The sequence below is a fragment of the Phyllostomus hastatus genome, unplaced genomic scaffold (genome assembly GCF_019186645.2).
Source record: "Phyllostomus hastatus isolate PE091 unplaced genomic scaffold, TTU_PhHast_1.1 phas_contig_196, whole genome shotgun sequence".
Classification (NCBI taxonomy): Eukaryota; Metazoa; Chordata; class Mammalia; order Chiroptera; family Phyllostomidae; genus Phyllostomus; species Phyllostomus hastatus.
The window spans coordinates 15,499,841-15,526,033 of NW_025333709.1; the positions used below are offsets into that span (position 1 = coordinate 15,499,841).

The 26,193-nt window shown below is 36.8% G+C and overlaps 1 protein-coding gene across 1 annotated transcript in view; it reads left to right on the top strand.

Moving 5' to 3' along the window:
* STIM2 (stromal interaction molecule 2) overlaps nucleotides 1–26,193 on the top strand; it is a 137,510-nt gene that overhangs the window by 63,185 nt on the left and 48,132 nt on the right. The window contains exon 3 of the mRNA XM_045834469.1: nucleotides 15,289–15,403. Within this exon, the coding sequence (XP_045690425.1) occupies nucleotides 15,289–15,403 (115 nt within the window). The remainder of the gene's footprint in view (nucleotides 1–15,288; nucleotides 15,404–26,193) is intronic.

A 26,193-nucleotide genomic window follows, 5' to 3' on the forward strand; every position in this document is an offset into this window, starting at 1 on the left:
ATTTTCCGTATACCCTATACCCCCACACATGCATAGTGTATCTCATTATCAGCAACACTCACCAGATTGGTACTTTTCCTCCCCTCCCCTCCCCTCCCTCCCCTCCCTCCCCTCCCTCCCCTCCCTCCCCTCCCCTCCCCTCCCCTCCCTCCCTCCCCTCCCTCCCTCCCCTCCCCTCCCCTCCCTCCCCCTCCCCCTCCCCTCCCTCCCCTCTCCCCCTCTCCCTCTCCCCTCTCCCCTCTCCCTCTCCCCTCTCCTCTCCTTTCCTTTCCTTTTTCTCTTTGCTCTCTTCTCTTCTCTTCTCTTCTCTTCTCTTCTCTTCTCTTCTCTTCTCTTCTTTTCTCTTCTTTTCTTTTCTTTCTTTAGCAGTGAGTCCATAGTTTGCTTTAGGGTTTATTCTTGGTGCTGTACATTCTGTAGGTTTGGACAAATGTATAATGACATTATAATATCACATAGGTATTCTTATTGCCCTAAAAACCCTGTTATTATTGTTTCAGGTATTTCTTCAGTTCTTTTATCTCTTTCTTTTCCTCTGGTATTTTTATTACACACATATTATACTTTTGTTGTTGTCCCACAATCCTTGGATGTTTTGTTGTCTGTTTTTCCATCTTTGTTCTCTCTGCTTTTTAGTTTTTGAGGTTTTGGTTGGTATATCTTCCCGGTCAGAAAAATTTTTTATATTTTATTTTATTTATTTTTTGTTATTCTATTACAGTTGTCCCAATTGTTTTCCCTTTGCCGCCCTCCACCCGGCCCACTCCCCACCTCTGCTCCCACTGTCAATCCCCACAGCGCTGTCCATGTCCATGGACATGTCCACGTACATGTTCTTTGTCTAGTCCCTTCCCCTTCTTTCCGACACTATCCCTGTCCCCCTCCCTTCTGGCTGCTGTCAGTCTGTTCCATGTTTCCGTGTCTCTGGTTCAGCTTTGCTCGTTAATTACCTCAGAAATTTTTTCTTCAGCTGTATTCAGTCTACTAATCTACTAATTCAGTCTACTACTAAGCCCAGTCTACTAAATTAAGACTTTCTTTATTTCTGTTAAAGTGTGTTTGATCTCTAGCATTTCTTTCTGGTTCCTTCTTAGGATTTCCATCCCTCTGCTTACATTGCCTGTCCTTATGTACTGCCTACTTTATCCATTAAAGCCCATAGCATATTAGTTATAGTTGTTTTAAATTCCTGGTGTGATAATTCCAACATCCCTGCTGTGCCTGATCTGATGCTTGTTCTGTTTCTTCAGATTGTGTTTTTTTGCCTTTCGGTATGCCATGTAATTTTCTTCTGCATAGCTGGACATGATGTATGGGGTAAAAGGAACTGCTCTAAATAGGCTTCTAGTAATAAGGAGGTGGGGTGTGGGAGGGGAAAGTGTTCTACAGTCCTGTTATTAGGCCTCATGTTTTTTTCAGTGAGCCTCTGTCTCTGGACTGTAAACTTTGTCAGTATTCTGTAGTTTTTTTCTTCTTCCTTAGGTGAGACGGGATGGTTAGAGTGAGCTGGAGTTGGGTATTTCCTGTCTCTCACTGGAAGGACAGAGCCTGGTGGAGCTGAGTATTTCCCCTGGTCAGTTAGTCTCTGATAATATGCCTGCAGGTTAGGCTCTGGGTAACTAGTTTCTCCTGAGGGCAGGCCTTGTTTAGAGGAACAGAGTCATCTGGAGTTGCTTCTTTAAAATTTAATCTTTATTGTATTTTTTTCCCTTACTATTTAGTCCCCTTATATCTCCCTCCCTGCAGCAATCACCACCCTGTAGTCCATGTCCATGAGTCCTTTTTCCTTTTTGCTCAATCCTTCCACCTCTTAAATGCCGCCCCCGCCGCAACCTAGCTGTCATTTGCTCTCCATTTATGAGTCTGTCTCTTTTTTTGCTTGTTAGTTCAGTTTGTTCATTAGATTCCACATATGAGTGAAATTATATGGTATTTGTCTTTCTCTGACTGGCTTATTTCACTTAGCATAATGTTCTCCAGGTCCATCCATGCTGTTGCAAAGGGTAAAACTTTCTTCTTTTTTATAGCCAAATAGTATTCCATTGTATAAATGTCCCATACTTGTTTAATCCACTCATCTATTGATGGAAAATCAATTCTTATCACGTATGATTCCAGTGATATATTTCACAGAGCTAAAACAAATATTTCAGAAATTTATATGGAACCACAAAAGGCTCCGCATAGCAACAATGATCCCGAGAAAGAAGAACAAAGTTAGAGGAATTGCACTGCCTAATATGAAACTATATTATAAGACCATAGTTATCAGAACAGCCTGGTACTGGCATAGAAACACATAGATCAATGGAACAGAATAGAGGGCCCAGAAATAAACCCACAACTTTATAATCAATTAATATTTGACAGAGGAAGCAAGCACATACAATGGGCTAAAGATAGTTTATCCAATAAATGGTTCTGGGGAAGTTGGACAGATATATGCAGAAAAATGAAACCAGACCACTACCTTTTACATCACACACAAGAATAAATTAAAAATGGAGTATTTTGAAGTGATTATTTTTTCCCTCCCCCTGTTGGAAACAGGAAGGGATTTTTTTCCTTCCCTCAATATTTGCTGTGGGAATCTGGTCAAGCAATGATGGGGGTTCTTATCACGTAGGAAGAAATTGTCCTCTATCCTCCTAAGTTCTTTAGGCTGTCCTAATAATTAAATCTGTATGAGACAGAGTAGCAAGAGAAAAAAACCAAATTTAATTACATGCATACACATGGGACTACCACACACATGAGAGAGTCAGAGACAGAAAGGGAAAATGAGGTACATATGGCATTCTGAACTAAAGAAGTAAAACACCTTGGGGCTTCAGAGGGTCATTGCAGGATGAGAAGAAGGGTAAATAAATGTTCAGTAATTAGGAGTTTGCCTCACCATATACATAGGTGAACAAAGTTTTTCTCTGATAATCTTTTACTATGGACAAGGCCTCTGATTCAAATTCTTTTAGGTAGTTAAAGGGTGGGGGTGGGCAGAAATTTCTCTTGAGTCTGCAGGGTCTCTGTTGCCTCTAGTTCAAAATAATTCACATACATCAGAGGTACATTTTTGGGTGACTCATTCTGAGCGTCTACACCCTCCTTATGACTGGATATCCCTGGAGTTTGTAATTCTTAGACTTCTCTGCAGTTTGTCAATTATAGTTCGGATTTTCTTACCCCTGCATTGGGCAGCAATTAATTCTGTGTCCTCCCTTCTCTAATAGATCCAAGAAGAGTTTTTAACTATTCAATCAGTTCAACTTTTTTACTCGTTAGAAATAAGTGGCAACTTGTAAGCTCCTTACATGTGGAACCAGAAACCAGAAGTCTATTCCATAAGACTTTTGTCTTTTGGGCCTCTTTTTCCTTCTTTCAAGTAGGAAGCTTTATTCAGGCTTATGACTTTAATTATCACTTCTCTGTATGTTTAATTCTGACTTCTATCCTGAACTCCATTCTTATAGTTTGTATGCTAGGATCTCCAACTCTGTACTAAATTCTAAAAAACTACATCGCTTTCTCTCTCTCCGCTTTCCTGTCTAGAAAGTCTCAGGCTGAATCAATTACTGACTGACTTGAAAAAAAAGATTATATTTATTTATTTTAAGAGAGAGGGCAAGGGAGGGAGAAAGAAAGGGAGAGAAACATCAATCGATTGGTTGCCTATTGCATGCTCCCAACTGGGGATCAGGCCCTCAACCCAGGCACGTGCCCTGACTGGGGATCAGAGTGGTAGCCTTTCAGTTTGTAGGCTGGTGCTCAGTCCACTGAACCATACCAGCCAGGGCACTCACTGACTCTCTTAAAAACCTGTTTCCTGTCTGTCCTGAACTATGTTGTTATTTTTATTGATGGTGTCACTATTTTACTTAAAACTCTGGCTCAGTGCTGCTTCTTGCCCCCCTCTCTGAGTTTGTTTTGTTTGTATGATTCGATTTCTAAGTGGCCTTCCCATTGCTGTTTTCTTCCTTTACAGCCCATTATTACTTAACTAAAACATTTTAGATCTCGGTATTTTGTTATTCTCTTTCCCTCCTCAAAACCTTACATTAGCTCTTCATGGTCCAGTGGTCTCAGTCTTTCGTGTGCATCAGAATCACCTGGAAGACTTGTCAAACACAGATGACATGGCCCACTGAGAATTTCTCATTCAGTAGGCCTGGGAAGACACCCAAGGATTGCCTTTCTCATAAGCAGAGGCCATGTAACCACTGGGGACTCATTTACCTGCATTTATGTCCATAAACTCTCCATTCTCTTCTGTTACCATGGGTTCACAATGCTTCTTGGGAATGTGAATTCTTTGTGTACTCAATCTCATCTCTTCCTACTAAACTCGGACAATGATTTAGCATTTTTTCTTCTATTTTTCAACAACCACAGTTTTGGTTTGTTTTTATTAGTTGGAATACTTCTTAAAAGAGAAATTTTAATACATCAGCTATTTGGTTTTCTATAGGGAAGACAGGATAAATGTTGGTTCTTTTCCTTTATTTATAACTTTCCAGAAATAATTCGTTTCCAAGACTGCTTCAAAGGAGATAGAAGAATGTTGGCGGGGGTGGGGGGGCAGGGCTAAGTGGATAGGTAAGTATGTGTATAGTGTCATGAACACATGAATTTGAATGAATTTCAGGTTATTATGATGTATTCTGTTGTTGTTTAAACTGTCCCATATTTGGTCAGTGGAGGCTAATTTTAGCTTGCACCTGAACCCTTTTAGCCCAGCCTTAGTAGTCTCTGATAGTTTTTTGCTTTATTCTGTAATAAGTTGTTCCAGGCTCAGCTTGTACATCTCTGGCCCCAGAATTCTACTTTCTACAACCATTTCCTAAGAAGCCTTGATTTCTTTTATAGGAGGAAAACAGTATCTGACAGACCACAGTCAAGGTGCTAGTAGTGCTGTTAGTCATTTTTCCTTGTCTTTTCCATGAATAGAACTAGGAGTTTGGTTTTTTTAAAAGATGATATATACTATGAATTCAGCTTGATACTTAATGAGATGAATTTAGTACTACAGGGTTTTTAACTTCATTGATTTTACCTCTTTATCTTCCTACAATCACACGGAAACTCTTGGTGCTTAACAATGCCAGCATAGTTACTCACTAGATTATCCACACAGTATGCACACAACAGTCTCAGCATAACATTGCTAACATTAACATCAACGATCTGTTTATTGAAAACAGTTTAACCCTCTTTTTTTTGTTGTTGTTCATAAGGTATATTCCACTAGGGATATATAGTGAAAGTCAGTGGCGATAATACCTAACTGTATGATTACATTCTAACTAGAAAATACAGTTATGTTCATTTGTTTAACTTAACATTTAACTTTGTGATTAGATTTAAATATTAATATTGTTTTATATTTAAAAAATGGTTCCATAGTCCTATCTATGAGGCAAAAACTATTTGCAAGAAGTATAGCTTTTATCCCTGACCCACATGCATATATTGTATTTCCTCTATCCCTTTCAAGGTCCGCAGTACCCTCCCCTTACCCCCCTGCCAATTTTATGGTGTACTTGTCATTTGATTTATTAAGTATTAACAAATACTTACATATTTTTATTCTCATGTTCTTAAAAAAATCACCTTATTGCAAGTAGCAATATACTTTTAATTGTACTTATTTTATTAATTTCTGGGTTCCTGGTGCAAGAAAGTACATTCTTTGAGGTTAGGGATTTTGATTGTTTTATTCTGTTACAGTCTCATCACTTAGAACAGGTTCTAGTCCATAATAAGTAATAAATATTTATGTGAATAATTGATTACATTGTGCTTTCATGTTTCATCTTAATGCAAACTAAAATGTGTATTTGTTAAAATATATTTCACTGTAAATACTGTACTTAAGAGTTACAAGATACTGAAGAGCTCAAATTATCATTCTAAAAGTTTATTTTTGCTTCTGTGTAATAATCATTCCCAGTAATTAGTGAAAATAGTTCCCTAACAAAAGTAACAAAATATGCTTTTTAACAGTCACATTATATCTGTTCTTCCATTGGCTGCCCAAATATTTTACCAGACTTTTGTTTAGTTTCTATATATGTGTACTGATTTATGTGTATGGCTCAACATATATTTTTTAAACTCTAACAGTGCATGGAGAATATTTATATCAAAAAAGCATGTACTATGTAAGAAGGGGTATTCAGGAACTCTATACTTTTCTGCTAAATTTTGCTGTGAGCCTAAATCTGTTCTAAAAAATAAAGTCTTAAAAACTTAATGTGCTATTTTAGTACTGTTAGTACTGAGATTCATGGCGGATTTACAAAGTTACAGTGATGTCAGTTAGATTTGTGCCAGAAACCATATATAAAGTCATTGCTTTTGTATATGATGTCATTATTATAAATTGCGCATGCAAAAATCGTCATCAGCTTTCTTTTATTAGTAATAAAGTGCAACAAGTAAGTGCAATTAATAGAATGAGTATACCGGGAATAGAACTGTGTGTGTTATGATTAGGTAAACCATGCAAAGATGCTGACATCTGACCATGTTTAAAATGCATAAAGGTAGCACTGCAGATCACTAGGAATATTAAAGTCACTTCAGTAAACAATGCTTGGATAATTAAGATTTAGACAAAAATGAAATTAGATCCTAACCTTTCACCTTATATGAACTAAACCAGCCTGCTTAAAAAATTTAATAATGAAAGTGAAACTTCATAGAAGTTACAAGAAAATACAGGTGAATACTTAGGAGAAGTTATTAGCACCTCTGATGAGAATCTGTTGGTTTTCTTAATGTAATCTAATTATACATTGTTTCTTTAAATGGGCAAGGGTAAAAAAAGTAAAATGGAAAGAACAGCTCAATTTATAGCTCTGACTTTTATCTCCAGATCTTTTCCTTCTCTCCATAGGACTCTTATTATTTGCTGCCATAATTACCAGGCACACTTGTGTGTGTGTGTACTTCTTATGTAGTTGCACTTATGTGTACCCCTCTTTTTTCTTTAGCTCCAATGTAGAAATATGCCTTTCCTCGAGTTCCCCCAAAGCAGAAAGAAATTTTTTAAATTATATTTTACTGATTATGCTATTTTAGTTGTCCTGATTTTCCCTCTTTTTCTGCCTCTACCCAGCACCACAACTCCCTCAGGCAATCCTACCATTCTTCATGTCCACTGGTCTTTTGTATAAGTTCTTTGGCTACTCCCTTTCCTATACTGTACTTTACATTCCCTTGGCTATTCTGTAACTACCTATTGTACTTCTTAATCCCCATTCACCTCTTCACCCACTCCTCCCATCTGGCAATCATCAAAACACTATGCAAATCCATGATTCTGTCTCTGTTCTTGTTTGCTTAGTTTGTTTTTTAGATTCAATTGTTGATAGATATGTATTTTTGCCACTTTATTGTTCATAGTTTTGATCTTCATTTTCTTAAATAAGTCCCTTTAACATTTCGTATAATAATGGTTTGGTGATGTTGAACTCCTTTAGTTTTTTCTTGTGTGGGAAGCTCTTTATCTACCCTTTGATTCTAAATGATAGCTTTGTTGGGTGAAGCAATCTTGGCTGTAGGTCCCTGCTTTTCATGACTTTGAATATTTCTTGCCAATCCCATCTAGCCTGCAGAATTTCTTTTGAAAAATCAGCTGTCAATCTTATGGTAACTCCCCTGTAGGTAACTAATGTCTTTCCTCTTGATACTTTTAAGATTCTCTCTTTATCTTTAATATTTGGCATTTTAATTATGACGTGTCTTGGCATGGGCCTCTTGGCATCCATGTTGTTTGGGACTCTCTGTACTTCCTGGACTTGCATGTCTATTTCCATCACCAAATTAGGGAAATTTCCTTTCACTATTTTCAGTTTTTCAAATAAATTTCCAATTTTTTGCTTTTCCTTTTCTCCTTCTGGAACCCCTATGATATGAATGTTAGACCTCTTGACGTTGTCCGAGGGGCTGTTTATACTGTCCTAATTTTTTTATATTCTGTTTGTTCTGATTGATTTTTTGCTTCTGTATGATCCAAATCATTGATTTGATTCTTGACTTCATCCACTCTACTGTTGTTACCTGTAAATTGTTCTTTATTTTAATTACTGTGTCCTTCATTTCTGATTGGATTTTTTCATGCTGCTGAGGTCCTCACTAAGTTCCTTGAGCACCCTTATAACCAGTGTTGTGTTTTTTTCTCTTGTTTTATTTTTTAAAAAAGATTTTATTTATTTATTTTTCAAGAGGGGAAGGGAAAGGGAAAGAAATACCAATGTGTGGTTGCCTCTCACATGTCCCCTACTGGGGACCTGGCCTGCAACCTAGGCATGTGCCCTGACTGGGAATAGAACTGGTGACCTTTTGGTTTGCAGCTCGCACTCAATCCACTGAGCTACACCAGCCAGGGCATTATCAGTGTTTTGAATGCTGCATCTGATAGATTGCTTATTTCCATTTCATTTAGCTCCTTTTCTGGAGTTTTGATCTGTTCTTTCACTCAGTCCACTGAACCACACCATCCAGGGCTTGATCTGTTCTTACATTTGGGCCATATTTGTTTGTCTTCTTGTTTTAGCAGCCTCCCTGTGTTTGTTTCTATGTACTAGGTAGAGTTGTTTTGATTCCATGTCTTGGCAGTGTGGTTTAATGTAGTAGGTGTCCTGTAGGGTTCAGTGGCACAGACTCCTCTGTCACCCAAGCTGGGTACTCGAGGTGCACCTTATGTGTGGGCTTAGTACACCCTCTTCTTCTAGTTGGGTCTTGGTTGTGGTTGACAGATCAATGGGAGGGATTGACCCAACCCAGTGAGCTGCAAGGATTGGCTATGACCACTTACCACCAACCACTTCCCTCTGTGGGAAGGATCAGCTGTGCAGGGACAGGGTGGTGGTGCTCCAGTGTGGTTTGAGCTGTCCACTGGGTTCGCTCTTTCTGGGGTTTCCCAGGTGGTGCAGGCCAACAACAGCCCCCACTTGTGTTTTGCCCTGGGGCCACCTGCCTGAGCTGTAAAACAATCTGAGATGGCTGCTACTTTGCTGGGCTTGGAGATTCCCAGGTGAGGCCAAGCTGTGAATCTAGGCTGGCTGCTGTTAGCATGAGGCCTGGAACTCACTGAGTCCAGCTGTTGTTGACAGGATTTAGGAAGTTGTGAAGCGTGAGTCAAGACCAGCCATTCATGTGGAAAAACCGTCAGACAGTGTTAGCCAGGTTGATGGAGTCTCAGATACGGCACCAGCCTGCCTGCTCTGTGGGGAGAGGGTTTAGAAAAGAGACAGATGGCCTCTGCTGGTCTTGATGGCAGACACTTTAGCTCCCCCTGCACGCCACTGGTGCTCCTCAAGCCACCACCCCAGTGCTGGAACCCAGAAGGAGTGAGTCTAAGTAGGTGAATCTGTGTGTGTGTGAGTTAAGATAAACTTCTTGGGTTTCTAGCACTGGTTTTTGGAACTAGAAATTGTGGGGACTTATGTTCCTGGCACTGGAACCCTGGGCTGGCAGGCCTGGTGTGGGGCTGGGACTCCTCACTCCCAAGATATCCCTTCTGGATTTTTTTCCACCAAATACGAGTGTGGGACAAGCCCATTCTACATCCCCACCCTTCTACCAGTTTGGATGGATGTGGTTTCTTTAATTCTGTAGTTGTCAGACTTCCATTCAACTCTGATGGTTCTGAATGATGGGTGTTCTATATTTTAATTGTAATTTTGACATGGTTATGCAAAGAGGTCAGCCATGTCTGCCTGTGTGATCATCTTGACTGGACGTCCCAGAAAGAAATTTTGGATGGCTTCATAACAGTCTGTAGTAAAAGGATATGCAGACATAATAATAAGCAGTTGGATAATTTGGTTTATAAAGTTAGTTTATCAGTTTGCTTTTGTGATTCCTTATATTTAAAATTCCCTGTTTGTGTCTTGTTTTTTTCCCTTGTGTCAAAAGCCATCTTTACTTATTACCAGCCACTAAATGATTCTAGACTCTGAATACCTGACCTAACTGGTGGGGACCAGCAAGCTATAGGAGTTTTGTTGCTTGAGAATGGTACAGTAGTACCTCCTTATCTTCAGTTTCTCTTTCCATGGTTTCAGTTACCCGTGAGTAACCATGGTCTAAAACTATTAAATGGAAAAGTCCACAAATAATTTATAAGTTTTAAATTGTGCACCTGAGCAGTGAGATGAAATCTCTCGCTGTTCCTTTTTATTTGGCCCAGGGCGTGATTCATCCTTTCACCTAATATATCCATTCTGTAGAGGCTACCTGCCCATTGTTTCTTAGTAGCCATTTCAGTTATTCGGTCAGTTATCAGAGACAGAGAGACCACATTTACATAACTTTAATCAGAGTATATTATTAAATTATTTCTATTTCATTATTTGCCATTGTTAATCTTAGTGTGCCTAATTTATAAATTAAACTTTATCACAGGTGTGTATGTATAGGAAAAAACTTAGTATATACAGGGTTCAGTACTGTCTGCAGTCCCAGGTATCCACTGGGGGTCTCAGAATGTGTTCCTCATGGATGAGGGGGTATTGCTGTACATTTCAGGATAATTTTTTTTGGCTGCACGTAATAGAATACCTCAATTAAAGTATCTTAAACAATACTGGTTTAACATTTGAAATTACATTACCATAAGTCTAGGACTAAATGCTTTCAAGATTAATTTAGAGGCTCAATAATGTGTAGGACTCTGTTAGCTTTCTTTCATTTTGTTGGTTTTCTAATTATGATTGGAAGGGTGGTGGTCTCCCTTTTTCTCTGATTCTTTTCAGAAAGAAAACAATACATGTTCCCACATGTAAATTAAGTATACAATAGACATTTCATAAAAGAAATACAAATGGTTAATAAACACATACGAGAATTTTAATCTCAGTAAGACTCTAGGAATGTCTGATTTAGTTCTATGCTTTTCTTGGGAATTGTCAAACAGTGCCTTGGTGAACCCAGGTAACACATTCTTGCACTAGGATAGAAGTTAAGAGAGAGCACCTCAAAGTACAAGTTCTGTCCAGAAGATATCCAGCCATATAATATGAAAAATAAAGGCATTTACTGGAGAAGATACAAGATACAAGAAACACTGCACATAGGAAGACCCTGCAGTTTTTTTTCAAGGGACCCATCTGCTTTAAGTGACTCACAAATCAGACCTTGGACACTGTGTTGTTTTGATGACAGGTGTCCTTTGGGAAAGTCTCTGCTTACATTATTAGTGAAAGAGCTGTGGTTTTTCTACTTCTGTGTTATGTATTTTGTTTGAGAACATCTAAAATGGTACTTTAAGAATATTGAGTAATCTTTTCTTTATAAATGTCTCATAGTCCCCCAAGTGTGTATTAAGCCTACTGATATAGTTGGGGTGAAACTCATTCAGGTTTAGACTTTAACAGTAAAACAACATTTTATAAATAAAAAAACCAATCAAAATATTTTGATTTAATATAATTTTATCATCTAATACTTCTGTGTACTATGCATTTGATTTTCAAAACCATGATAGACAGTTTTGTTTTTCTGGTTGTACAGAGAAGAAATATGAGGCTAAGGAGAATTTAAGTAATGGTCAGGTGTTGAATATAACCTGTCAGAGTGTAGAGTATGAGTGCATAACTGGGATGATAAATCATCTGTGCTAGGTATTCAGGTCCTAAAATTGTGTCTTTAAAAATAAAAGGGGAAACAGATTTTTCATTGTCATATCATGGAAATCAGGACAAGAATTGTGTAGTCCAGGCCTCCTGAGGAACTGAAACTGGAAAGTCTTCAAGAACCTGAGGCAGTTTCTGCTGCCATTTCTTTCCCTCTCTGTCCCATCTCTGTTCTTATTGTTTCTCTCTCTGCGTGTTGGCTTCCTCTCTTCTCCTTATCACCTGGTCCATCCTGTCTGCCCACAAAATGGTACCTTCAATACCAGTGTCTTTATCACCTTAAAGATTTAGATCCATGACCAGCTGTACCTTTTCATGATCCGAGCTACAGTTTCCAATGAGATAGAATTCTGCTGTCCTGATCAGGCTCTGGATTGTTTTCTTTTGGGTCAGTGTCCATCCTTTGATCACATAGGTATGGCAGTGGGTGATAGGGCGAGGGAGCAGTGACTGGACACCTTCAGGGCTTTATACTAATTTGGTAGATAGGTTCTCAGGGAAAGAGGTATAGGCTGAATAGAGTCCCAAGCTAATTTTGTTATGTTGATGAGATGCCATAGGAACTTAACTTTTGTTTATATCAATTAGCCTGTAGTAAAGTTGATTTCATTATACATCATTTTGTTTAAAGTTACAGAACCTACTGATGATGTTAAGTGAGCACTTATTGTACTAACTTGTATCAGATAATATTAAAGCAGTGTCATAAAAATAATGGCACAAATACAAAATATAAGTACAAGGACATAACATAAAAATAAAATATAAACAACAAAAATAGATAAAAATAACAGCACAAATATAAATACAAAGTACAAAATAATAATGGGTACAAGAAACTGAAATTGGTTGATCATTTAAATGCTACCTTTCTGAAACTAGGTATGTAATTTTTTAATGGCACTAAAATAATTTAATTAAAACAATAACCTGTGTGAATGTTTTTGAAAAGAATATTCAATAGTCATTATTTATTGAGCATTCTTTTATTTGTGTTGTCAGTTCAGGTTTACCTGTAGTGAATTTGCATAAGTGAATATGCTTGTCAAGGAAGTCTACATTATTTGTTTTATATTATTTGAAGGTTTAGTCCATAGAATTTAAGATTCTGTTTTTGATTTCTTATTTCATTATTTCTGTGAATAAGAAATATTTGTAATTTGTTGTGCATTTTGAGTTATTGGTGACTGCTTTAAAAATTTCTCTAGTAGCTCACCTTATTTCTAAAATTTGCAGTTTTCTAGGAAGTTTTAGAAAAGTCTGGGTAGATTGGTCTGCTCTTTTGTAGCATTTTAGGAAGAAGGTTTAATGGGAACTGATGATTTCTAATTTATTTTCAGTTAAACATTTTCCAGCTTAGTTTCAACATAAAGTAATTTTAATAATAGTGTTTTCTAGTCATATTTTATGATCAAATTTTGAAGATATATGAGATACAGAATATGCTTTTATGTAGCTTGTTACAAATTGTGTTATCTTGGGCTTATATTTTAAAACAAATATACAGGGTGGGGCAAAAGTAGGTTTACAGCTGTGAGTGTATGAAATACCAAATTTATTCTTCTATCATCATTTATTAATTATTGTATTATTTTCCATATGAACAGCAAACCTTTTGCCCCACCCTCTATATTAATTTCCAAATGATATTTCCAGGGGAAATATAATTCAGTGTGCATTTTTAGTTTTTACCCAGTTTTCTTAGGAGCCAGATAGTTCTTTCACACCAAATGAGCTATAGATATCATAAGCTTAAAAATATGTTTAATATTTTTTATTTTTGTTAAGCACAATTTTAGTAGATAACTGTACACTTATTCTGGGCTTTCTAAAAGAGTTAACTCTTTCTAAAAGAGTCAAGTAATAAGTAACAGGTCTAGTCTGTATGTGGAAATTAGCTTTATTTTTTCAAATATACTGATCCTGAAGCTACAGAACTGGACTTCTGGGTTCTTTGAGACTTCCTAGAGTGAGAAGAATTTCCTAGGACATTGTGTTTGTTGTTGTTGTTAATGTATCATATAAATGAAACAGTTGCCATTTATTCCAACTGACTGGACCAGTTGCAAAGCAGGCTTCCTCCATGTTCTGTTCAATATGGTTTTTAATATAGAATTTCCCTATAGCTCTTGGACCCCTTCAAAGATAGGGGCAGTTTCTGGGTATCTCAGTGGCAGTGACTTTTTCAGATATATGTACTGGATTCTGAAGGCATCAGTCAGGAAGAGCAGGAGGGGTGGGCAGAAAAAGAGAAATAGAAAATAGGAATATAGATAAGGAGGAGCTGGAGTAATGAGACAGGCCCCTTTAAAAGGAACTTTTAACAAGGGCATTTAGAAAAAAAAGAGAAGGCATTATTTCTAACAACCTTTAGGTCAGTGCTTTTCAAATTATCTGTGGTAAAGGACCAGATTTTTCATTTTTAATTCATTATTCATAGGGCCATGCATGTAAGTACATTTATCACATGCATGGGTCAGGTGCTTTGAAAACATTAATTGCTGCAAAGGTTTCTAAATGGCTACTTTCCATTTCTGTCTATAGTACAGATTGGTATCAGTTTTAACAGTGACCACAGACTGCTGACCACATGTTGAGTAGAGTTGTTGATCCTAAAAAGCTTTTTTCTTCATTTTACACCCAAAGTATTGAAACTCAAAAAAGTGAAATGATTTGCTCAATATTACACAGCTATTAAATTTTTTTTTAAGTATTAGTAGAGAACAGCTCTACTCAAAAGTAAAAGTTGGTCTTTTTTCTGAAGGTGATGTCCATTCAGAAAATTATGCCTCTGGGGATTTTATCTTTCTGCATTGTGGATTCTATAGTAGTCTTTTGTGTTATCTTATATTTTTGGAATCAGAAGAAAATCAGTGAACATACCAAGTAAAACAATACCAAAACAAGAAAAATCAGAAATATTAAAATATAAAAAGCATAATAATTTGAAAAAACTATCAGTTTCATGTAATTAGATTAATATATTAATATGGGGGAAATGTGAAGAGATAATGCCTAACAGACTGTCAGGGACAGGATTGGGAATGGTGTGTAAGCCATAAAAGGAGTTTGCTTTTATTTGTAGACAGTAGGGAGCAATTTCACAATTTTATATAATGAAGTAATATATGTAACACTAATATATAATGAAGTAAGGGTTTTTAGCAAAGAAAGTTTTAGTGCTTTTTCTTTATACTATTAAAGTAAGATTAACAGAGGGTCTACTTCAGTTTTATAAACTACTTTAGTTCTAAACACTGTAATTGAATGCCTGTCAGTTGTAAGTAATAGCTTAAAAGATAGGAGAATATAGAAATTTGATGCAGTAATTGAGATTAGTATTTAGTGTGTTTTGAAATGGTCTTGCCACTAAGTAGTTGGTAAAAATGTACAATATTGAGGTGTAGACTAGTTCCTGGCAAATAATGAACATTAAATATGTACTTTTGCTGCTGCTGTCATGATTTGTAGTAGAAGGCCTTTTATTAAATAAATTATGTAAACATGTAAGAATAATGTGAGTATAAAATATCAAAATGTATCAGTTACAATCTGATAATCACCACCCACTAGATTTCAATTTTTTTCTCAGTTTATAGAGACTGAAATAATGAATTTAAGTGTATTTAACTTAGTGTTTTCTCTTTTATAGTTTATCAGAGAAGATATGAAATATAAAGATGCTACTAAAAAACACAGCCATCTGCATCGAGAAGATAAGCACATAACTGTTGAGGATTTGTGGAAGCGATGGAAGACATCAGAAGGTGAGACTGTGTTAGTGACCTAGATCCCTTCCCTGCTTTTCTGCTTGCTTGGCCATCTTTAACTCACTGATTGCGTAAGATCTGACAAAAGATCAAAATAACATTTCTGTGTGGATATTTACACTTTAGTAAATAATTATTTTATCAAATAAATACATGGATTCCAAAGTTTTCTTTTTAGTTGTGGAGAGGAGTTTCTAAGGTGTTTAGATGACAAGGAACTTGTAAACTTTTCCTTAAATAAACTCTTAATGAGGTTTCTAATACTTGCATGATAAAGTGTGATTTATATTTTTTCCCTTTTTCTTAAGTCTTCAAGCTTACTCACAGACAGTCATTGTTTAGGGCAGGAAAAGCATAGTACCTAAAACCTCAACTTGTTCCCTAAAAGTAGAAAGCTACTTAAATTTTTTAAAAAGCCTGTTAAGGTTATTATTACTTTTGTGAGTATCAGAGTCAACCAAAATGTCTAATGTTTCTGTGCTTTTACTAAAGTCAAATAATTAATGTTGTAGCATATGTTTTTCTCTTCCAAGTTTGAACAGTAAAATGAAATTAAAAGGAAGCTGAAACAGATTACCAAGTAGGAATGTAAAGAAATAATGGCGTTTACTAGACTGTCAATAGTAATGTTTGGAAATGGGAAAAGTGCAGAAAACTACTCCACCAATGCTCAGTACTTTCATCAATGTAGAAGACTTATAGCTTGCTTATGTATTTTTTTCATTTTTTAGAAGAGGCGTGTGTTGCAGTGTACTAGAAAGGAGGTAAAGAATACCACTAACTTCAGTGAGACATATGTAGACTTTAGAAATTTGTCTCTGCATTTCCCATCCCCATACCACTTTTAAGTAATATGAACTTGGATAAGAATAGGAATAAGTGAATATAAATCACATCAGGCAGAGTGCTAGAATGGTAGAAAACTCAGAAAGACTCTCTGCATGAAATATCATGGCAGTATGTAGATGTGACTGAAGGAATTGGAGATTTGTTATTGCTACTAGTATATTTGAGATTTCATGTATCTGATTAAGTTGAATGGAACTCACTGAAACATTTTTTTTTTAATAAAGGAAAAAAGATTTGACTGCTTTTCATCACTTGATATGCTACCACCTGGTTCAGTCCCCATCTCTTGCCTGGGTAATTGCAGTAGCCACTTAATGATCTCCTTGCATATACTTGTGTGTGCTCTGCTATAGTCTGTTCTTCATTTAGCAGAGTAACTTATTTAAAACCCAAATAATATCTGCTCAGTACCCTACAGTGACTCAGAGTAAAAGCCAAAATCTTTATATAAAGACCTGTAAACTTCTATGGGATCTGCCTTATACTCCCACCCTCTAATCTCTCTTCCTATCCATCTTCCTCACCCACTGAGCTCTATCCTAGTTGGACTCTTTGCTGTTCTGCAACTGCAGAAATGCAGACACCCTCATGGCTAACTCCCTTACCACTTTTATTAAGTCGACCAGGGCTATTCTCTCTTGAGGCCCACCCTGACTCCCCTATTTAAAACCGCAGACCACACCCCCACCCCTGTTTGTTGTGGCCCTTGCTCCCTGTTTCTCAGCTTCACAGTTTTTCCTCTGCATTGTGTATTACCTTTTAACGTATTATAAAATTGACTTTTTATTGTGTTTGTCTCCTTTCTCTCTCTCCCCTGCCCCCAAGAATGTAAGCCAGGGTTCTTTGTCTATTTTGTTTATTAGTATATTCAAAATCCAAGGGGACTCTATCCTTTAACCTCATTTTGGCTTCTTATCCTAGTATGCTTGGTGAGATCTTTTGTGATCTATGAGAATGTTGTTTTTAAGCTTAAGGCCTTTTCAAATGGAAAAGCCTCTTAATCTCTTTTTCCCTAGGTTTTTCACCTTGATTTCCACCCCCTAAGCTTTTATCATTATGATAATGAGAAGATTTCCCCCTAAGTTTCCAAAGAGTTGTCCTAAATTATCTAATTTCTGCTTCCTTTTTGCTAAAGCCCATCTCTTACATAACCTTTTTAGGGCATTAGTGTGTGGAAGGAGTTGTTTTAGTACTCCTACTAAAACAGCTTCATGAAGGGGAAGAAAGAGAAGTCCAGTGAAATAAACCTCCCCCAGAAGCTTTATAGTAACCTAATTCTAAGGAGCAGAATAGGTCTCTCTAGTATGTGACAAGCAGGCACTGGAGCCTGGGTATTAAAGATGAGTTAAACATGTCTCTGGGATATAAGGAGTAAATAGCTCAGTAGGAAGACAAAGTACTGATTATAATATATGTTAAGTACAATAATAGAATTAAGTGTAGGATATAGGGATATCTCACTGAAAGGAGTAATTAACTCTCTGAAAATTGTGTTTGAGATAAGCTGTGAGGGTTGAACAGGAGTTCTGGAAGGGGATAGTGAGGCAGACCACAAACAGTAGCCCTTTCGTGGCTCCTTCTTTAGTTACCTGAACATTTATTTGCTAGAAGTGGAAGTGAAGGTGACATATGTACCTTAGGAAGTATGTGGGCTTTCAAGCTATACAAATTTAACTCCTGGCCCTTTTATTTATGAACATTAAGACATTGGGCACATTTTAAAATACACTTACAGAATGCGATTCTTGTGTGGTATAAGTGGGTAATGAAGGAAAAGTGACTGGCATAATTCCTGGCGACACCTGGCAGTAACTGTTCACTTATCTTTGTAGTAAAACCGAGTAAACCAAAATGTTTAGCTGCATTTAAAGTTTTGTAAGGTTTTAGATTCAGTCTTAAAATGTTAATAAAATGAACAAATCTATCAGGTTAAATACCATTGTAGTATGTAATTTTCTGGAGGATGAAATGCACCCAAGATCTTTCCGGAATGTTGTCAACTGATGAAAAGTAAAATTGTGTTATGCAGAAATTGGTCCTGATTTCACATAGAAAAATTTCAATGTGACCCGAATATACTGTTTTTGGTTTCTAAAGAAAATGCTTGGTCAGTTTGTGTATGGCAACAGTCCAATGCCAGTGAAAGCCATTTTGAAAACTAATATTAGATTCCAGGTAGATTTTGAGAAACTGGATATGCTGTTAGAATTGCTTAATGTAATTAAATACATAATGAAGGAAAATGTAGATTAAAATTATTGGTTATGTATAAGATTTAGGGATCATGGAAGATAAAAACTGATTGACGTACTGTTTTTAAAAAGATAACTCATTGGGTTAAATATTATAACATGTGACAAGCGTGAAGTAATCTTTCCATCTTGTTCAGCAATAGGTCTTACCTTACCTAAGATCATTGTATAATTTGGGCTACAAATTGAATAGGTATTTTGAAATTTTGCATAAGATTTAATTTTTTTGGATTAAAAATTTAAAGTAACTGCTCTGGCTGGCTAGCTCAGTTGGTTAGAGCATCATCTGCATACCCCAAGGTTGTGGTTTGACCTCCGGTCAGGGCACAAACAAGAATCAACCAATGAATTCATAGTAAGTGGAACAACAAAAATCGATTGATGTCTCTTTCTCTCCCGCTCCTGTCCCCTCCCTCCCCCTGCTTTTCCTTCCTTCCTCTCTCTCTCTCTAAAATTAATAAATACAACTTGAAAAACAAAACAAATTTAAAGGAACTGAAATTGTCTGAGAGATGAGAGAGGTAGGCATTTTAATAATGGTTGTTTTCAAGTTCATGTAAAGCTTAGTCAGAGAGAAGACGACTAAGTATTTTCTTCTGTTTAGGAAAATGAAAATGTAAATGTTATGTAAAAGGAAATGTAAAGGAAGAAATTCCTAGACATGGATGTTAAATTTTTATAAGTAAGGAGGATTTATAAATATTTTTTTATATAGATTCTTAATATTCATAAGGATTTTCTTCTGGGTGTGAAAGTGTAGTTGGATTTTTAAATATTGATAAAACGTACCAGCTTTTTTAGATGTTACACTTTTGGTTATAGTGATACTGGAATAAAAAGAAGTAAAAGGATCAGTGTATATTGTTTAGCATTATCAGAAGAGTAACTCAAACTGTAGGCCTTACAGACAATAAGGTAGCATTATCTTTGTGATACCAACAACAGTATTTATTTGCATATTTACAATATGCATACATATTGTATACAATATACAATATACTGTTGTAGGAAAGAAGGAAGTATAAGATAATGCCTTTCTCCTCAAGGAGCTCATATTATTGTTACATGATCACAGATAAAATGGTACATAAAAATTTAAAAGGTTTGATTAAATACTAGGTAAGTGGTACTGTTAGAGTCAGTATATGTGAGATAAGAATAAATTACTGTTTTTAATATTTGTCTTTTGCTATTAATATGTAGTACTTAACGTGTCTGTGTCTTGGTTTCATCATATGATAAATGGGGTAAAAGAAACCTACCACATCAAATTGTTGAGAATGAAGTGAGTTTGTACATGTAAAGTGCTTAGAACAGGGCCTGGCACGTAGCAAGTACTCAATGACTGTCTCTTGTTACGCTTGTTTGTGAGACAAATGTGAACAGGGCACGTGTGGGGAATGTTGGAGGCTGACATTGCTGGAAGAGGCATCTGAGTTCGGAAATAGCAGAAAATAGGGTCAATTAGAGAGGGAGACCAGACTGACTATTGAGCCTTGATGCTTAAACCTGTGGAGCTGCTCCAAGAGTGGCAAGTAAGATTTCACTAATATACCAACACTTCCAAGTGATAGTGGTTGCCTAGAGCACTGTATTAAGGAAGCTTGATCTATGTCTGGTCTCAGTAGCAAAAAAAAAGGAGATATATAGTAGAAATTATTGGTTAGCAATATTTACTATGTGTGTGAGAGGTGATAGCATATTTTGGCAATTTTATCATCATTGCATTAAGTATTAGGAGCTATTACAGCTTCTTGTTTTAGCAAGCCCGATATCAAAGTTACAGGAAAATGAATTCACTATAGGTAGGAAGACTAGTTTTGAGCTTAATATAATGTGGGTTTGAGTGGGAAGAATGAAAAATTATGAATTCTAAGAAATGTTTTAAAGGAACATTTGACTCAACTTTTTCACTTTGTTCAGAATGAATTCCATTTTTTTTCCTGCTTGTGATGTTGGACCCACTTGGCTTGAGGCAAATCATTTAACTGATTTATATAGTGACATTTTTAAAGTAAATGGTTATTATGAACAAGTCCTAGGTACTGAAGACACGTAGATGAAGAATATGTTTTCTGTCCTCCACCTGTTGACAGTCTTATTGGAGAGAGGTCTATTAACAGAGGTCTGTTAATTAAAGGATGTGATATGATCTGTAACAAAGATATGTAGTAGGCACTGTGGGTTAATAGAATAAGAAGTATGTTAGTGTGCCTACAGAGGTCAGGTAAGGCCAGAGGAATTAGTGGCATTAAGGGCAATTTACTTTTAATCTCCCTGTTACCTCTCACCAGGAGGCGCTTTGTTAGATTCATAGCTTTCAGGATATCTGTAGTTAATACAGCACATTTTAAAAACACTAGGCTCTGAATATGCTTTAAATATTTGTGTTGTTTTACTAACTTAAATACTTTTCCAACTTTTTAATATAATATTGTTAGTTCTAGGAGAAATTGATGTTAGCCATCTATAGAGGCAGTGGGTTTTATTGTCCTCAGAAAGTTTATGTAAGGGAAGGCCTGTTCTTGAGGCAGTCTAGTTTTAGAATGACAATGCCATTATTTGTACTATTAACAAATTCTTTTATAGTCATAGTTTCTTGTATGTAGAGAACAGATGACTCAAATATGTTGCTCATTTACTCTACCAACCAACATTTAAGTGCAGGTTTTCCCAGCTATCTGAAAGTAAAGTATTCCTATGAAACCTTTTATAAGCAGAAATGGAGAAAAACAGAGAAGCAGTTATCATTACTTTATATGGAAAAATTTTTGAGCATTCTCAGACCTCAAAAATAACCTACCAAATCATACAAATAATTCATTAAATCTAAGTAACACAAACATATAGTAAAAACAGGAATGCTATACAAATGTACATACCACACTTTGTACACCCATCTATTCACTCAAGCAGTAGACCTACTTCCCATTTTATATTTTGCTGGTTGCCGACTGAAAGAGCTTGCTTTGTTATTAGCAGAACCAATAGTAACTTTGGTAGCTTTCAAGATTTCTTTCTCTCTGCATGTGAATAGTGCCGGTGATAGATGCAGGCAAGTTCAGTGCACGCACAATGTCTTTATCTCATTCACCACAATCAAAATGCTTAGTTACAAGTCCAGTTTTATTTTATGTATAATGGTCTTGTGAGATCTTTTAGGGTTTTTGATACATTAGAACGTATAGTGCTAAAGGATATACAGAGTAAGTCAAGATGAAGCGCAGATGCTCAGACACAGTTCAAAGCTGTGGTTCCTGATGCTGAGAATGCAGAGTGTGGTTTCTGGAAAGGAGCCTGATGGTGCAACTCTCGCTCCTTAGGTGCCTCTATTGGCCGCCAAACAAACGCCTAACACTATTTTCGTCTTTTGCCCCTTGCTTATAAAAGCAAAAATCCTCTTCCTATTTCTTTTGGTTATTGAAAACACTTACTCTTTTAAGTCTTTCATAAATGCAGAGTGGTGAAATGAGAACCTTTGGAAAATGGGGGGATGCCTGCTTGCTTAATGTGGGCTTTTCCCCAGAAGAATTGCATAAATGTTCAGTGATTTGCAAATTACTTGATCAATTTGCAAAACTCTGTATTAATCAGAATATATTTATGTATTTTGTATAAAGCATGTCCTTTATTTCTTTATAATTAAACATTTTTTATTATAAAATTATCTAAATGAATTTAGGGAACTCACAATAAGTTTTTAATCTTTCTTGATTATCATTGTATGTTAGCATCTTGGTCTTTGTTCTCTTCATTTCAGATTTATTCATATAGGGTTAACTGGTTTTGTTTTTGTTTTTTGTTACAGTAGTTGTGTTCTATTTCTCTTTGATTATTGATGCTTTTACTCTTTTAGTACTTTAGGAGATGTAGGGTCATTGCATATACTGATTTGCTAGGATTAATTATGCCTTTTTAATCTATGGAAGATACTTGAATTGAGACAGTTTTATAGATCTTTTATAGATCTTTCTTGGTTTTAATCTGAAATAGACCACCTCTCATAATAGGATGCAGAGACCAGCTGCCTATCGTATTTCTCTGTCCTTTGGGTCTAGCACATCTGGCAGTTACTGTGCTGTGGCAACACATGAAACAGATAATGTGTGCCTCATTTTCTCAAATAATGAATTTTCTTTTTAAAAAATTATATTTTATTGATTATGCTATTATAATTGTCCTGATATTTTCCCCTTTGCCCTCCTCCACTCAGCACCTCAGATTCCCTCACAATCCATATACTTTTGTTCATATCCATTTGTCATGTGTAAAAATTCTTTGGTTACTCTCTTTCCTATACTGTACTTTACATCCGCATTGCTATTCTGTACCTACTTATTTGTACTTTTTAATCCCCCACCTCTTCATCCATTCCCCCAAACCCTCCTCCCATCTGGCAGTCATCAAAATGCTTTCTGTATTCATGATTCTGTCTCTTTTCATTTGCTTAGTTTGTTTTTTAGATTCAATTGTTTATAGATATGTATTTTTGCCACTTTATTGTTCATAGTTTTGATCTTTTAAAAAAATAAGTCCCTTTAACATTTTATATAATAATGGTTTGTGATAATGAACTTTTTTAGTTTTTTCTTGACTGGGAAGCTCTTTATCTGCCCTTCACTTCTTACAGATAGCTTTGTTGGGTAGAGCACTCTTGGCTGTAAGTTTCTGCTTGTCATGATTCTGAATATTTCTTGCCAGTCCCTTCTAGCCTACAGTTCCTTTTGAGAAATCAGTTGACAGTCGTATGGGAACTCTCCTATAGGTAACTAATTCCTTTTCTCTTGCTGCTTTTAAGATTCTCTCTTTATCTTTAACCTTTGGCATTTTAGTTATGATGTGTCTTGGCATGGACCTCTTGGCATCCATGTTGTTCGGGACTCTCTGTGTTCCTGGACTTGCATGTTTATTTCCTCCACCAAATTATGGAAATTTCCTTTTACTCTTTTCACCATTTTTTTCAAATAGATTTCCAATTTCTTGCTTTTTCTCTTCTCCCTTTGGCGCCCCTATGACGTGAATGTTGAAATGCTTGAAGTAGTCCCAGAGGCTGTTTGTACTATCCTACTTTTTTTGTATTCTTTTTTTTCTTGTTCTGATTGGTTGTTTTTTGCTTCATTATGTTCCAAATCATTGATTTGATTCTTGACTTCATCCACTCTACTGTTGTTACCCTGTAAATTGTTCTTTATTTCAATTAGTCTATCCTTTGTTTTCTGATTAGATTTTTTTTCTACTGTTGGGGTCCCCATTATGTTCCTTGAGCATCCTTAAAATCAGTGTTTTGAAGTCTGCATCCAATTGCTTATCTCCATTTTGTTTAGTTCTTTTTCTGGAGTTTTGATCTGTCTTTTCATTTAGGCCATGTTTCTTAGGCTCATTTTGATACCCTCTCTGTGTTTGTTTTTATGCATTAGGTAGAGCAATTAATGTCTCCCAGGCTTAATGTAGTAGGTGTCTTATAGGGTCCAGTGGCATAGCCTCCTGTATCACCCAAGCCAGGTACTTGACATGTGCTCTCCGTAACACCCTCCTCTTGTAGTTGAGCCTTGATGGCTGTTGGCAGATCAATGGAAGGGATTTACACAGGACAATCAGCTGCAAGGACTGATTGTAACTACTGAACACCAACCTTTGCCGTCCTTGGACGATCAGCTGTGCTGGCGCAGGGTGGTGGTGCTTGTGTGTGGTCTGTAGCTCTCTACCGTGTTTGCAGGCTCTGGGGTATCCCAGATGGTGCAGGCCAAGGTCAGCCCTACCTGTGTTCTGCCTGGGGCCACCCTGCATGTGTTACGAAGCAATCTCCAGATGGCTGCTACCTTTGTTGGGCTTGGAACTTCCTAGATGAAACCAAATTGTGAACCTAGGCTAGCTACTGCTAGTGTCGGGCCTGAGGCCACTTAGCCAGAGGTTTGAAGACTGGAGGATCGCTGAGGCAGGCTGTTGTTTGTTTGAGAGAATTTAGGAAGTTGTGAAGCATGAGCCAAGACCAGCCAATCATATGGAAAAGCCACTGTTAACAGCCTGGATGTGCCCACAAGTGGGTAGGGCAGAGGCTCAGGTGTTCTCCATGGTAGGGCCAACAGTGTTAGCCAGGTTGAGGGAGTCTCAGATATGGCACCCACCTGCTGGCCCTGTGTCTCTGTGTGGGGAGGGTTCAGAAAAGGAAAATGACCTCTGCCTGCCTTTCTGTATGGCAGAAAGCTGTACCCCACCTCTCACCTTGATGCCAGACACTCCCATTCCTCCTTGTATGCCACTGGTTCCTTTCAAGCTGCTACCTCAGTGCTGGAGCTCAGAGGGAGTGAATCTGAGTAAGTCCGTTTACAGGTCCTTTAAGAGGCACTGCTTGGAACTCCAGAAGTTTCTTCCACCAACTCATTCCCCACTGGGTTTTGTGCCAGAAGGGCTCATGGGGCTTATCTTCCTGGCACTGGAACCCTGGGGTGGTGGCCTGTTGTGTGACTGGGGCTCCTCATTCTTGATGTACCCCTCCTGAATATTTATTTACCATGTGGGTGTGAGACCAGCCTGTTCAGTGTCTCCATGTCTCTGCTCCTCCTACCTGTCTGGATGGATGTGGTTTCTTTACTTCTGTAGGGTCAGACTTCCATTCAGCTTGGGTTTTGACAGTTCTGTACAATGGTTGTTGTGTAGTTTAGTTGTAATTTTGATGTGGTTGTGCAAGGAGGTGAGTGTGTTTATGGATCCACCTTGACTAGAAGTCTGATAATACATTTTCCAGTATGTAATTCATCATGTGATGAAGACTTTTCTTATAATTTGAGGAAGTACTACACTAAAATTGTTTGTGAATGTGACTTACTACTATACACCTGAATTACTCTACGTTTCTCCTCTGCCATGTTCACACACTCAAGGGATACTTCACGTTTGAAGTACATAACAGAACCTTCTGCAGAAGATAAAAATGAGGGATGTCCACTTTTTACTGTGATGGACTATCTAAAAAACAGTAGGATTCCTTGACTATATTATTACTCTTTCTTCCCTTTCCCCACCTGTTGGGAATCAGTTCCACATGGACGTCTGGTAAATTTTGCTTTACCAGTCCTTGCTTTGAAAAGGGGTTGGTTAGGAGGGACTCTGGTAACAGTTCTGGATATAAAAATTTATGTTATTGAAGGAGATTCACCACATTAAATTCTCCTTGGGGTGGAACAAGTATTTTATTTCATATCTTTTGGATAAAGGATTTGTTTGTTGATAATAGTACTCTCCTCTTCAAAAATGGTTACTTGTACAAAATTCTTTTTTCTTTCAAACAAATCTTAAGTTTACTTCAGTCTTCTGTTCCATTGAGTATTACATAACAATTTGTAAAAAACTAAACTATAGACACTATGGAAATTACAAATATAATGGAAATAAAAATTTCAAGGATTAGTCATTTCAATTTGAATGTGAACATGGCTTATTTATAAAAATTCTAAACATTTCCACAATTCTGGGACATACACACACACACACACGCGCGCGTATGTGGTATATTATATAATAAGTGACTCGGAGGGAATGGATGATTAAAAAATAGGAGTAATCACTTAGCATGTAATAATGTCTCATACTTTCAAATCTTTTCACTCTATGGACGGCTATTCTGTTCAGATAGAGTGTTAAATACAAGTACAGCCTATTGTCCAACTTTCGTATTTGGTTAAGGTG